General features: G+C 36.2%; 1 protein-coding gene across 2 annotated transcripts in view; it reads left to right on the forward strand.

Annotated features, from left to right (window-relative positions):
• Positions 1-13,592, forward strand: part of LOC145664763 (integrator complex assembly factor Brat1) — a 41,131-nt gene that overhangs the window by 13,191 nt on the left and 14,348 nt on the right. For both annotated transcript variants that reach the window (XM_081731705.1, XM_081731706.1), the window contains exons 3-5: positions 3,788-4,416; positions 9,138-9,344; positions 12,465-12,698. In XM_081731705.1, coding sequence (XP_081587831.1) covers positions 3,788-4,416; positions 9,138-9,344; positions 12,465-12,698 — 1,070 coding nt within the window. The remainder of the gene's footprint in view (positions 1-3,787; positions 4,417-9,137; positions 9,345-12,464; positions 12,699-13,592) is intronic.

Raw genomic sequence — 13,592 nt, forward strand, 5'->3', positions numbered from 1 at the left:
CTAAGCAGCGCTCCGTCGCTCAGTGTGCTCCGAGCATCCGGAGAGTGAGGACGGGTCTGTCTGTGAGGGTTGTTTCTTGATCTTGTGCAAGTAAAAGTGCAGCGCTCGTTAGAGCAAAGACTTGCGATCAAGTTTTGCGTGAAACTTGGCAAGACCGCTACGGAAACTGTTACAATGATCAAGACTGCTTACAAATAACATACCCTGTCAGATTGGCAAGTGTTTCGGTGGCAGAAGGCCTTTTTGGAAGGCCGGGAAGAGGTCGACGACGAGGACCGCGCCGGACGGCCATCCACGACCACCACGGCTGACAATGTGACACGAGTGAGGGAACTGTGGTAAACAGAACGGGTGGTACATGAAGTCAATAATGATGATAAACGACAAGAGTACCTGGAAAGAGTTCACTGATACGATATTGTTCACTGTAAGCTCATTGATCAATTCATAACGTTTTGCACTTGTCTACTGAGATTCAGTTTTTAAAAAAATCCTTGAATACATAGCGTCCCGAAAGTAATGACAGTGAATTTATTGTGACACGACTGTACGTCGGAGCGCGGTCTAACCGACTGATACTGGTAGTGGGGGAACCCAGCTAAGCAGCGCTCCGTCGCTCAGTGTGCTCCGAGCATCCAGAGAGTGAGGACGGGTCTGTCTGTGAGGGTTGTTTCTTGATCTTGTGCAAGTAAAAGTGCAGCGCTCGTTAGAGCAAAGACTTGCGATGAAACTTGGCAAGACCGCTACGGAAACTGTTACAATGATTCAGGACAGGATCCTAATCAGAGAATAGTAAACTAAGGGTTTAGTGTGATTAAATAAAAAAATATATCAGTCTTAATTTCTATTAACGGAAAGTGTCAGATGTTAGACAATCTGTCTTTTTATGTTATTTACTTTTGAGTATTTTAGCACAAGTATAGAGATGAACAATATAATATGTAAATAGTTATACAAGTTGAATTTCTGTGTTCATTGAAATTAAACATTCCTTTAAGTACCAATACTGTATGAGACGTGTATCTGCAGTTGAAGATGGAATGGAATCCGAGAGCATGTGCACCAATGACGCGCAGACCATGCTATCGGAAGAGCTATACAAATTGTACTACAAATTAATGTCTGTATTTTAATTATAATTTCGATATTGTTTAGCACTGTTAACAAGACGAATTGCAAATTGAAACCTCTACATTTGTTTAACGCCTAAAAACACACCTTCGCATGACTGACGAACACTCTTACTATCCGATATTTCTTATGGAAATTAGAGTATGGAAGTTCCATTGGAATTCTATAAATCTATGTACATTTTCTGAACATATAATTTGTTGTATAGTTCCATTTGTTTTCTACATAAGTTAACGCCTAAATTTTTAAGTTGATTCATCTTTTGCACACTGTGACGTGCAATAACATTGTTTACTTTAGATAACTTTTTTCATTAATCATTGTCTGAAATTTTAAAACTATTGCTTTCCTTTTTATTATTCTGGACCATGCATTGTATGGCATTCTTCAAAGAATGTTTTATGGCAGTTTGAATCAAATGCTGTTTTGTGCTCATTTAAGAGAGGAGGATAGTTTCTGTTCCTTTATATAGTTATTAATATGCTTATTGGTACCTATTGAATTAATTTGTGTGCTGTGCAGCAGATCTAAAATGTATTGATAATTTTTAAATAAAGTCTTTATTTAACTTTGTGCGTTTTATTTGTTCTGTTTACAATATTTCAACACCTAATGGTCATGAAGTCATTGTCTGAGCTAATTTTAGGAAGGAGACTCGAACTTAGGTTGATCCCGTGCCTTAATGTTCGTCGTAAAATGCGTTTTTTCCTGAATCTGTAGAGTTCGTGAGGTAGACTGAAGAGTCTTAAGTCATAAAAATAAAATCTTATGATTCTTCATTCTTCTCTTAAATTCTTAGATTTAGGATAAAACAGCAGTCTAAGAAGAACGTAAAGGTATGGGATTCACATAAGCACTTCGAATTTTCTTCCTGAAAGCAATTAGTGCAGATGAAGGCTCCAGGACTATTGAAGATTGAAATATTGGAGACAGAATAAATGAAACACACAGAAAAAAGGTAAATAAAATGTTTAATGACATTTGTATATTACGAGTGCATACATTCACTGATAAAAAGTTTAATATTTTATATTGCTGAGTTGTTCATGACTTAAGAAGCTGTTGCCATATTTTCCCATATTTTTCGATTTTGTCCAATTCATTTTCATCCTAACTAATTTCCGGCAACGTATGCAAGATATAATTTTGTTTGCTGTATTATCTGATTTTGTGACTTGAATTCTGTTTGTGGTTCTTCAGATACATAAAAGAATAATTTAAGTTACTAGAGGAAGGAAAATCACACTGCATGTTTCTTTAAGTCATTATTATTGAGGGTACTTTTAACGTTTTAAACACGCATATATATATAGAGAGAGAGAGATATTAGAGGTATATTCGAGTTATGTAAGAAATGCATTGCACAGTCACCTTATTTTATACTGTGCAGCCCACTTATAACGAATTTCAAGGGCCTAACACAATGAATTCTTTATATCTGAACTTCGTTATAAACAAACTTTTTTTTTTTTTTCAGAATTATGGAAAAGCAAAGGATTAGATAACAAGCAGATACGTTTAAAAAAGAATATACAGCACTTATTTCCTCTTCGCTTTTTAAAATCGTTGAGAGCGTGTTCGGTGGGATTTCATATATTTTAGCGATCTCATTTTTCTTCAATTTTCCCTCTTCAACTTCGTCTATAATTTTCACCTTTGTCTAAAGAGATGTGGCATTCCTTTTGTTTGGCATCTTTCAATCTAGCAATGCACGAACACGAGTTAAAAAATCAACTTGCGGCGTATTCCTACCTTACAGCTACCGAAAAACGCACTTCACTTTCTCTCCGTGTCTAACACAGTGAGCTCCAGTGAAAACAGAAATTTATTTTTAACCTCGACCTTGAACTCTGGTGGACGCGCGTTGCCGTAAATATCTGCACCCGGGCCGATTTCTGCTCTCATCTGAGTGGGAGGGGGAAGAGTGAGTAATGTCTGGCTTACACAGTGACAACAGCTATGAAAACTACTTTTGCGGTACCTGAAGTGTCCATGAGCAGAAGAAAAGAAAGCATGACCCCGTTCTGAAAACTTCACTATAAGCAGTCTTTACGGAAAATATTGTTCGTATTATCCAATGACTCGCTATTTCCGAGTTCGTTATAAGTGGGCTGCACTGTATGTGAAGAGATTTTTCAACCCTATTCGTTACTTCCAACAATAATACCAAAACTGTGATACATTTTCTATATTAGAACGGAAACCTCAATTCCAGATCGCAATCATTTTTTACTAAATTTTAAAATTTATATTTGCCAGATTTCTTGTAAAATGTATTTCATTATAAATCAGTGGTTTCAATAACTGACAAGATCTTGTTAAAAAGAAAGTTATGTAAAATCTGTGAAGTTCTTTCTGTTGGTATCGTATACAGGATATACCATGTAGCCGAGGAGTTAGAGCAATTGCTTTTGGAACGCATTGTCGATTGCCAGTCACTCACAGCATTGTGAGGCAGTTGGGGAAATACTTGAATTAAAAGATAATGGATGCCGATCTAGAAAATCAGAGTTAGGTTCGTAAGAATCATTGCGCTGGGGCATCACTCAGTTGAGCGTGTGCCACAATTCTTCATGAGCTGTACTACCAGGAAATTTAGTTTATTTTTAGTATTACTATTGTCATGTGCTTTACATGTATATCATATCTGTTCCAGAGTTATGGAAGGAGGTTTTAAGTGTGATGAAACTTGGACAAAGCATATACGTCGAGAGAGAAGGTCAAAAATTTTTTGCAATGCTATTGAATAAGCCGTTAAACATTGCATCAGAAGATTACGTGGACATGGTAACGGCTGTTTTGAATCCTTTATTGACCGGAATCAGTAGTCGTCCGTCAGATATAGCTTATGAAGGTGTTTCACACAAGTTGCTTATTCCAACTGTTGACCTAGCATGTAAAATTGTGGAAGAAAGCTTCCATTCTTCGTCAAAGATGCTGAATGAAGCTCTTAAAAAAATCAACATGGAGTCAGTGTTATTGAAGCAGCTTGATATCACTGAGGAGAATGAACTAGTGCAGAAACTTTCGAAGTTGCTGTGCTTAGTGTATTTTAATGATGTGCTTATGAGGAGAAGTGATGCAGAAGATGTGATTGATCTCATTGACTGTTTAGAGGAACGCTTACTTTTCTTGTTCTCTTTTTTGCTTGAGAAAGAAAGCTTATCCGCTCTAATTCGAACTTCTATGTTCTGTTATGGGTTTTGGGATAAGTTAGATTTCAAAGATATCAACCAGTGTGCAAAGAGAAGGCCGCTCTTGCAAGATCAATTGTTTTATATACAGGTAGGATTTTACATTATCATATTTTCAGGTAATTAACGTTTACCTCTCAGAACTCTTTAAAATATTACTCTGTTACAGCAGATAACATCTCAGGAATATTAGGATAGAAAATATTTAAACATTTCGGAATTGCTTAAATAAGGATTAAGATATGGTATATAGAGTAATAATTCAGCCCCTTTGGGCAAGAAAATGGTAACCCTCAGTTATACTTTCGAGAAAAGGCGAATGAAGATTTCAAGATTTGCTACAATTCGTAAATGTGACTGTCAACAATCTTTGTCACAGGAAACTGCATTCGTGATGTATTAATAACTTAGTTTAACAATATGAAGCATGTGGGTTACTTTAGAGAAAGACAATAAGCATATATTTAGAAGCCTCAACAGATATTCCAAATATTGGTTACCATTATATTGCAGGAAGAGTGAGGTATATCATTTTATTGCAGAAATAAATAAATAAAAAAAAGATTGAATATGAAAACGAGCAAGGTATTTATTACTTCCTTACAAAAGTGAAAGTATATAAAATTATCTATTAAATAATAAATGAAAAGGAACACTGAGTATCCACTCAACTCTAGAAAATCAGGATTCTCATCATTGTGTTTATTGAAAAAGAACACTATTGCTTATGCATCTAACTCTACAAACTCAGAATATCTTATGTATTTTAGTTTTGATATGTATGAAAAAACTGGTGAATATGTACTTAATTCTATAAAATCGATCTTTTTATTTATTTTAGTTTTGAGCAGTTGAAAAGGAACACGTGCTTCTCATCACAGAAACAGCATGTATCTGCAGTGAATTCTTTAAAACCAAAGTTATAATCGTTACAAAATACTCATCGATATGTGCAACTAGATGCGGGTGTTATTGCTTGTTCTTCGCACCATTTCACACACAACTCATAAAGTTTTGCGATACTGAGATCACTCCCAAGGAACCGTTGTTTCTTTGCACCTTGTCGACGAGAATAGTGTAATTCATAAGCAGGAATGCTCTCAGTGTGTCTTCGTACAGAGTTTAAGGTTTTATCCTCCAGTCTATTAGGTCTGGTGCCATGACGCTCCCTTTGATCTTTCCGTATCTATAGGATTTCCTTTCATGACCATACACTTTTTGAATATTTTTAACTCTTCCCCGGTGATATTGTAAACCGTGTATTGAAAGAAATACTTCCTTACATACATATATCACTCCGTCCTTGGTTGTAACGAAATATTGGTATGTGTGGCTTATGTTCTTTTTGTATTACACACTTTCATTATACCGGTCAAATATGCATTTTGGAGATCAAAGTCTGATAAAGTCCAAAAGTCTTCAAACAGTTTCTGCTGCTGTACTTTGAAAATATTTTCTAGTACAACCACATGTTGACCCAATGCTAACTGCTGCCACTCTTTTCCCTGTTGTAGCACTGTAAAATATCCCACTGTTTCTCCTTTGCTTCCTTTCATTAGTTTCCATTGTTCTTGGTGTTGTTTTCTTTTTCTCTTTCTAGGAGATTGAGGTTGAAAGTGCTGAGCAGTACTTGCTGTGTCGGAACTGGTGGGTACCACGGTTGTTTTACTTCTCTTGGTCATTTTTTTCGGCTGAAATAAATCATTTGGGATACTGTGTGGAATACCATGAGCAAATATGGGGTACCGTGGTGTCACGACAATGGTAACCCACAATAAAAAATTTCCGTGCAATATAACTGTAACCCACACTACACACACTTGCTTCCGGACTATCTACTTCGTCTTTTGGTCATCTCGTCATTCTAATTACACTGTAATGATCTCTGTTCCATATCGAATATTGTATACAAGTATTTTATTATTATACGGGCATTTATCCGATGGGATATCATTGAGAGCTTCCAGACAAAGACACATACATTTTACATTAGTATACTGTCATTCAACTTTTAAACCTACCGTTTCTGTATCAGGAGACATCTCTGAATCCGACGGGTTATAGCTATTTGCCATACAGGCACTTAAGTCTTCCAGTTCATAGTAAATAACACCTCCAAGAGTCGTACCATCCTGCGACAGAGACGTCTTGTCGGCGGCCATTTTGCTTTGTGGCTTAAAATTGTCTTGACAGTAACATGTTGGGGTTACCATGATGAGTACCTTCGCATTTTTCCACTAGATATATTTTTTGACATAATGTTAATAATTGATTGAGTAGCCATCTACTGTCAGATACTGTAGTTACTGTATCTCAAAAATTCGAATTTTGTGGGTTACCATTATCTTGCCCCAAGGCTGTTTATCAAGTGACTGTTTCACACCAAATAGATCCGTCTCAGATGGAAGCATATATGCCCATGGCTAAATTAATGCCATAAAATGCAATAATATTCTATATTATAGTCTAGTTAAGGATGTCAGTAAACTAGCCTTTGTGGAAGTTAAAGTTTTAGCACAGGAAGGTTGTGAACAATGATTAAAGATATCGGGAGAAGATGATGATAATATTTCATTACCACAAATGGAAATTGATGTCTACATATTCGTGTAATAATTTTGGAAATCGAGTTTTTAAAAGATTAATGATAATTTACGTATTCTGTTTATATTGAGAAAACTCGTTTTGTGTTTAAAATTGTGACAATATGATAACTGACTAGTTTTCCAACATTGCCTTTACGTTTTGTAAAGTTTGTAGATACCGTTGTAACCTTTAAATGCTTCTACCTTAGTTACCAAGAGCATTTAACCATGGCTATATTCACTTTGTATGTTTATCGTTACAAAAGTGTGAAACAGTAATTTTATATGTAAGTTGTGGCACTTACCCAAAAAAAAGAAAAAAGAAAAAAAAAGTCAGTGGGGCTAGAAAATAATTCTTAGGAGATCAAGTTGTGTCCAATAGTCGTACAATACTGCTTTGTACAGCTACCCCTTAGTGGCAGTCTTCAGGTTTTGATTCAATAGAGCTTCGTTGTATGCGTGGACAGTCTGTTGTTTGAGGCAAAGTGGCAGGGCTTGAATACCATTGGAGGAAATAAAATGTTCTTTTGTCTCGAAATGCATTCAGTATTCAGTTGATCCATCTCTTATTGTCAGACGCAAAGGCTCGAAAAAGTACTCAATAATTTGGTCATTAATTTTTAAATCTTAGAAGCCGACTTATCCGATTAGATTTTGGGCAATCGCTACACGTTTAGATATTTTCATGCTGTAATCTATTAAGGTTATTTTTTGTTTTCAAACATTCGAGCTATAGGTTGAGGGTAATCTGTAAGGTTACGGAAGACGGCTTCGAAGCTTCTATCATGATAATCGTAATGATGATGAAGATACTCAGGAAACTGAGGGAGAACTTTCGTGTGCCCAAGCCAAGTTGGAGACTGTCTCTGCGATAGCATAATAATAATAATAATAATAATAATAATAAAAGCTGAATAGGTCTCATCAGAGAAGCTAGACAGGATGTGCCAATGATGGAGGGCAACAGCATACATCTTTACTTTTGTTGGCTGAAGATAATTATTATCGGCAAGGCTCAGTGTACAGTTAAGCAAGTATAAAGAGAATATCTAATGGGTGATTCACTTTGAGATGATCGGAGGCATTACATCCACTTTAATACATACCTTCATTTCGCAATATGTGAGGTAGACTAACACAGAACAGAAAAGGAAATGCTGTACCATTCTAATAGAAGGTTCAAATTAAATTTTCTGTAGATTCTGCTCACTTTTCCTTTTTTAATAGATGACCCTCATCAATATTTTTAACGGACATGAAATAACATACAGTCCTGTAGTCTTCACACTTTCGTGCTTCCTTCTCTAGAATTGAAATTATGGCCTCCCGTAATATGTTGGTACTTTTGCAGGCGTGTAATTTTATTTAGTACTTTTAACAGAGGAAAGGAAGTAAAGTTGTCTTCTTGATCGTTTTCAAGCAAAACCCTTGAAAGACGGGAACCTGGAACACCATATTGCCCGGGAAACTAAAAGATATGAAGTGAAGTTTGGTGGCTTATTGGTTGAGCTCTTACCTCTGGTGCGAAGAGTCCTTAGATCGATCTAGATCTTGAGTATGTGGTGGAGTTGGAGGTTTTCTAAGAGTTCTCCTGTTTCCTTTCACAGTATCATTCCAGAATTGTTTCATGATCATCTACTTTCATTAAGCATCCGTCTTCTGTAGCCTACAGGTCATAAGCGTGGTACATAAAGCTTGAAGTTTCATTTTAAAAATGTCGAATTAAAGAGAGAGTTAACTTCGATGTGACAGAAAATGGTTAGACGGAAGGGACTTTTGAAATAGAGATTACAACAATAGAAATGTACCTATTCGGTATCTAAAGGATGAGGAACAAATAGTGAAGATCTCTAAATCACTAAATGGGTTGTTCATAATATAAAAAGTGCCGACAGATTTAAAGGACAGGGTAATAATTTCAATTCCGAAGAAGAAAGAGTATGGTGGACACAGTGGTTCAATGTAGAACGCTCATCTCTAAGGCGAGGTGTTTCTGATTTTTTTTTTTTTTTTTGTCACTTCCCTTACAATTATTCTCTTTATATCTGTCCCCTTATCTTCATTTTGCCTGAGGAAGTTGTCCGATGATATCAAATGTACCCCTACCGTACTTTGTTGAGAAGTTAGTGTGCTTAGAGCTGAAAACGTTGAGAGTATTTCAATTCTAACAAGAAATGTTATGTTCAAATAAGTTATGTACCCATATCAAATGTGTGCTATTTTTCAGATAACCCCGTTATACGCATATTTGACAAAATATGAAGACAGCAACTGTCTTGAACAATATGGAATTGAGATGAGTAAAGTAATAACACCACAGACAAAGCAGCTCTCAATACATTTGAGAGACGCCATCGTTTCTAGTGATTCATTAGAAGACCTTGTGTGTGAGTCAGTTCTAGCACTAGATTCTAACAGGCAGTTGCTTGGAAAGGTATGTGTGTTGTTTTAGTCTGTTGTGCTGTTTTTCATTTGAGTCGTTCCGAGTAGTAAGGGCAAACTCAAAAAAGGCTTATTTAAATGCACTCTGAGCCGTCAAAAATAGTTGTCCATCTGTTTTAAAACTATTTATTTCTAAGGGAAAGAAGAACGACATACAGCAGAGTATCTTGAGTACAGAAAACTTGTATATTTGCGTGTAGAAAAAGAAAAGGTAGATGTCCACAGAAGAGAATCGGCTGCTGCCACAGAGCAGGTTCGTATCTCGAACACCACAAATATAATTTCTGAGCGTTCAGATCGTACGTAACTTGCTGAATTCGCTCTTATTACCCGGAACGCCTCAATTTTATCACTATAACACTTTCAAGATGATGGTTAAATTTGAAACGGGGGGGGGGGAGTAGCTTTAGATGGGGAAAAATATATAGTATGAATGTGGTTAATACAGAATGTCGATAATTTCAGATAAAAGTGACATTTTTTATGGAATATGGAATAAAAGTTAGAGATTGGCAGGTAATCCTCACGTAAGAAGAAATGTAGATTGCTCTATTGTTGATAGCATAATACAAAGTTGCGTTGGATATATGAAAAATCTTTTCAGAGGGAAATTATCTTTTATCGAATAGTACAGAAAAAGCACAATTTATTATTCAGTGTTCGGACTTCATCCATGTCAAATGACTACAGCACCACGTCACACATGTTTCTAGTCAGCGTTAGAAGCTGTCCATTATACATCACAACAAATCTCCCGAGATACTGGTTGTAATAGCTATAATGAGACCCTTCAGTTCCAAGATCGTGGAAAAACGTATTTAGGAGATTTCTTGCTCAATCCAGGGACGTCACTATGAGGAAAGATCACTTTTGTGGAAAGTTTATCGCAAGAAATCTAAGTTCACTGAAATGACAACAGCAAATCAAGCACACTGTAGCAATAATCTACCTGCTGCGCGTTGTACTGTTCACAAACACACACCCACACATTTAAAAAAAAAAAAAATCATGAATAAACTTAGAAAATAATAAAAGTTTATAAGTGAATTCAACAGATTCGACTGATGATATTTAGTTTATTTATTTATTTATTCAGAAATACCCGCGGCATGGCTTTATAATATTTATGTTATAAAGTTATCTTTTTAAAACAAGTACTACACTCATGCCTAGAAGTTAAGGAATATTTTTTTCGAAACCCTGAGAGATACCATTGTACAAAATATGATTTTGTGGGTGCGAGAAAATACAACGTCATAGCCAGCGCCGTAACTTAGATTTTTTTTTTCTGGGGTGGGGGGTGGTGAAAGAATTAGTACATGTATTTTGGCCTCCTAGAAAAGTTGTTTTTCTGATTTTTGGATCCCATCTTTCTCTTACTCTTTATATCCCCTCCGGAGCCTGTGGTCCCTCCCGCCCGGAAAGGTCTGCGGGGCCGTTGGTTACGCTCCTAGGCCCGTTCCACACATGACAAAAATTTAGAGGACAATATTGACAAATATCAAAGCTTTACGAATAAATATTATTTCTAAGGCCCCTAGTAGTAGACATTTTTTTGCTGAAATGGGCCCACGACTCATTGTTGTTTTATTGGTCTTTTGTGTGCTGTTTTGTTTGTAATATAGTAAACCTGTTTGATGCTTCATTTATAATTTTATCTTCGTATCGCATATGGAGTAAGAAAATTTTGTCTTAAAATAGGTCCCCCTCGAATAGTTGGGAGCTTTCCCTGCCCCTCCTGCCCCCCACAAGTTACGGCCCTGGTCATAGCTCATACAAATGATGTGAGTTGTAACTACGTGAGCGACAGAACTATGAACGTGATAAATAATCTGCTGGTGGTACATCCAAGGTCAACTTTGTAGTGAAGTGTTGCGTGCGTTGGGTAGATACACTTCAGGTACATAGAAAGTATTGAAGATGTATAAATAAGGCATCTGGACAACATTACACGTGGTCGTATCATCGAAAGATTACAATTGAAGCAAAATCAGCGAGTTGTGAGTGCGGAGTTAATTGTCCCAATAGTCTAATTTCGCGACTGTGTACAAGATTCCAGAAGGCGAAAACTAGAAACATGAAATCGTTAGACAGTGCAGATATTATGATCTGGGCTGATATTATATTAGGAATATTGAGAATTTCCGTTTACACAGGGCGCAAGTGTTGGAAGAATATCTGCAACACGAGGATATCACGCATTTAGAGTAGCTATTATACTTCCCAGATCTTAATCCAACTGAACATATCTGGGACGCTCTTGAACTCCGAATTGCAACTCGAAAGCGGACCATGGATGACCCTCTTAGGAAATAGCATGTTACTTAGATCGCAACTTAACACGGTGGCAGAAATCTGTGCGCTGCTGACATTCCAAGTAGAGTGTGCAGAAGTTCCAGGAAGTCGATAAAAAATTAACACAGTGGGGTATGTAGTATCAATCAGCCTACATGTTGCTGCATTTTGAATTCCATTAAATAAGTCTTATTACATAGCATGTATCCAAGAATTAACGAAGTGGGTAAAGAAAAGCGTGTACGTTATTGCCAGCAGTTTCTAAATGCTGTTGCTCTGGAATAATGGATTCTTCTAGTTTGCCGAAATCCTGCAGTGACAATGGAAAACCCCCTTCAGATCAAAAATTGAAAAGGTTGGGAACCGCATCGTGAGCACGGTAGTTTCCGAGAGCATTGTCAATACTAATATGTCTGACCATGCCTAATTATTTTAATGTTGACTGTTAACACCTCGTAAAACCGGGCCAGTTTTATGTGGTACATTCTGTATTGTAGCATGCGTCATCTGACCTCTCGTAGATTTCAGAGCTAGAGAGTTTTTTTTTTTTTTTTAATTTATTGGTGTTCTGGTTGAAGGGGACTCTGATTCACTGATCAAATTTTCCCTTGCTTCGTTTAATTTCCTCGGTTTGTAAATACTATAAAATTAATCTTAATTGTAAATATTATAAAATTATTATTATTGTAAATCCACACAATCCAACATAGCTGAGAAAAATCTGACACATTATCTTATATTGTATTTGATAAGACTAAAAAATTCACAAGAATTGATGAAGAATTCTAATTTTTTTTCCTTTGTTTTATTTTAATAGGAGAAAGCGTTGAAAATCTACAGATTGTTAGTTATGGTGCTACAACAGTTTTCATCAGAAACCTCAAACAGAGGAGATATGGTGATAAGATTTCCTCGTCTTTTGTGTGTTGTATTGGATGCCGTCGTATTGCTTCTCAATTGTTATCCAATATGTCAAGCTGACAATGTACCTACGTTTGATGCTCTCTCTCTCATTGGAAATATTCTGTATAATCCAAACACTCCGACGGTGGTAAGTATTTTGGTTGTATTGGTAACATGGTGGTAAATGTGGCTGGAAAAACTAGACATTAAATTATTAAGTATGACTCCCCTTAGTACAGTCAAAATATTTAATTACAGGATTAAAAGAAACAACTGATGTATTCAAGAACGCCGTTGAGGATTATGGAAACTACCATCGAATACATTCAGGTAATTAAGTACCTGATACTAACGTGATTCATAGTTAATATTTTATTTTTTTAAGTAATTAGAAGGTAAGTTGACTATCAGGTAAAATATGGTACAATCGGTGAGAAGTAAAATAGATTAAATAAATTCCTTTCGTGGTAACTTATTAGGGGAAAAAATAAATAACATTCAAATAATAACTGTAACTTTTTTTGGGTTTTAATTCGTATTTTGTTGCATTTGAAATTTGTTTACGACTAACTAACTAAAGCCTGTAGTTGAAGAAAACCAAAATTTCTTTGCCTCAGAAATATAAGCTTGCAACTGGAATCTTTCCTGTGCTGAGTCAATCTAATCCAAAATTATTATTGCTTCCTCTTTAAGTTCCAACTTTCTACTATGTTCAGGGATCGCAGTAGAGTGCTTTCCTCTCGTATGTGAGGTCCGTGGTTCAATGCCAGCTCGTCTCATGTGGCCTTTGTGGTGGAAAAACGCCGTGTTCGTGTGTTTCCCTCAATCTTCATGCCATTCATTATCACCATCATCCCTCTTAGTCTCAGTGCATAATCGTCGGGTATTAAACTGGAAATTTCATTTCTATTACGTTTCTTTGTAGTTAGCATTTGGTACGAGGGATCTTGTGGTTTAAGTCGTAAATTCATGTCTTATATAGTATGGCTGTTAAAATGAACATTAAATTCCAAAAAGGTAAATTAGTTAGATTCTTACTATC

This window comes from Thermobia domestica, chromosome 11 (genome assembly GCF_964235325.1).
Source record: "Thermobia domestica chromosome 11, izTheDome1.hap1.1, whole genome shotgun sequence".
NCBI lineage: Eukaryota > Metazoa > Arthropoda > Insecta > Zygentoma > Lepismatidae > Thermobia > Thermobia domestica.